The 1,397-nt window shown below is 37.3% G+C and overlaps 1 protein-coding gene across 1 annotated transcript; it reads left to right on the top strand.

Moving 5' to 3' along the window:
• The first annotated feature begins 704 nt into the window (after nt 1–704).
• Nucleotides 705–1,064, top strand: LOC145689714 (uncharacterized). The gene has a single exon (XM_081763913.1). The coding sequence runs from the start codon at nt 705–707 to the stop codon at nt 1,062–1,064; it is 360 nt and encodes a 119-aa protein (XP_081620039.1).
• The last annotated feature ends 333 nt before the right edge of the window (nt 1,065–1,397 follow it).

The raw sequence follows: 1,397 nt of genomic DNA, 5'->3' as shown, positions 1-1,397 counted from the left end.
AACCACAAATTAGAGAACAGATAGAGAATTTATGCTACAAGTATGCTGATGTGTTTGCATGGCAAGAAAGTGAATTAGGGAAAGTAAAATATTTTGAGCACTATATCGAATTGGAAACGAAGGTCCCATTTCCAAGACAAGAGTGCCCTATTCCCATAGCATTAAGAGAACAAGTTAAGGATCAAATAAATATATTACTAAAACAAAACATCATAGAAGAGAGTTCCAGTGCATATAATTCACCAATGCTATTTATTAGAAAGCCGTCAGGAGGGATAACAGCAGTTTTGGACTGTAGATTTTTAAATGCTCGAGTTAAGTTACATAGCATAGCTTTACCACCCATTCACCAAATTCTGACGTGCATGGGAGGTCATAAATTCTTTAGCATCCTCGATGTCAAGTCGGCATAGCACCAAGTGCCTGTTTCTAAGGAGTCAAGAGATTACACAGCGTTCAATATAACGGGCGTAAGTGCGTATTCATACAATGTGCTGCCAATAGGTTATCTCCAAGCTCCAGCGATATATACAAAAATAATCGCCATGACGCTTGCTAACGTAAGTCCTGACGCCGTCTCATATTACATGGACGATATATTATTATACGTAAACAAACAGGAACGAATTGTAGAGGTTTTACACTTAATATTCGAGAGGTAAAGACATTATTGTCTAAAACTATCCGTGGAAAAATGCCAGTTCATGGAAAGGAAAGTTTTAACATTAGGACATATCGTTAGTGACGCTGGTTATGAAGTATGTCCTAAGATCATCCAGGCGATTGAGGCATGTAAACCCCCGAAGACTGTTAAAGAATTAAAGTCATTCTTAAGTTTAACGAACTATGTTCGAAAATTTTGTATGGAGTATGCTAAGATCACAGCTGTATTTCAACCATTACTAAAAAAGGGACACAAATTTGAGTGGAATGAAACTTATGAGGAAGGCTTTGACAAACTAAAATTAGCGTTGATGAATGCACCTTTGCTAACTCCATTTAGGAAAGATTTAGAGACCAGTGTGTATATCGATACGTCTACAAGTTCAATAGGTGGTTTTTAAATGCAGAAACAGTCGAATAAAGAGTGGACCCCTGTAGCCTACTATAGCCATGTGTTACGACCTTAGGAAAAGACAAGGCACATCGTGGAATTGGAAATTTTGGTCGTAATAAGTTCTCTAAGAGCATTTAACTATTATTTGTTCAACAAAGAATTCGAATGGTATACAGACTGTAGAGCGTTAAATTATTTGCAAACGTCCCCTAAGCTATCTCCAAAACTAGTCCGGTTGAGTCTTGTTTTAACTCAGTATAAGTATACGCCAGTGCACTGTGCAGGAGATAAAAATCCTAGTGACATATTATCAAGGAACACTGATATTGAACCATCTCAG

This window comes from Thermobia domestica, chromosome 7 (assembly GCF_964235325.1).
Source record: "Thermobia domestica chromosome 7, izTheDome1.hap1.1, whole genome shotgun sequence".
Lineage (NCBI taxonomy): Eukaryota > Metazoa > Arthropoda > Insecta > Zygentoma > Lepismatidae > Thermobia > Thermobia domestica.
The sequence above is the reverse complement of the archived record's forward strand: the minus strand, read 5'-3'. Positions and strand labels throughout refer to the sequence as shown.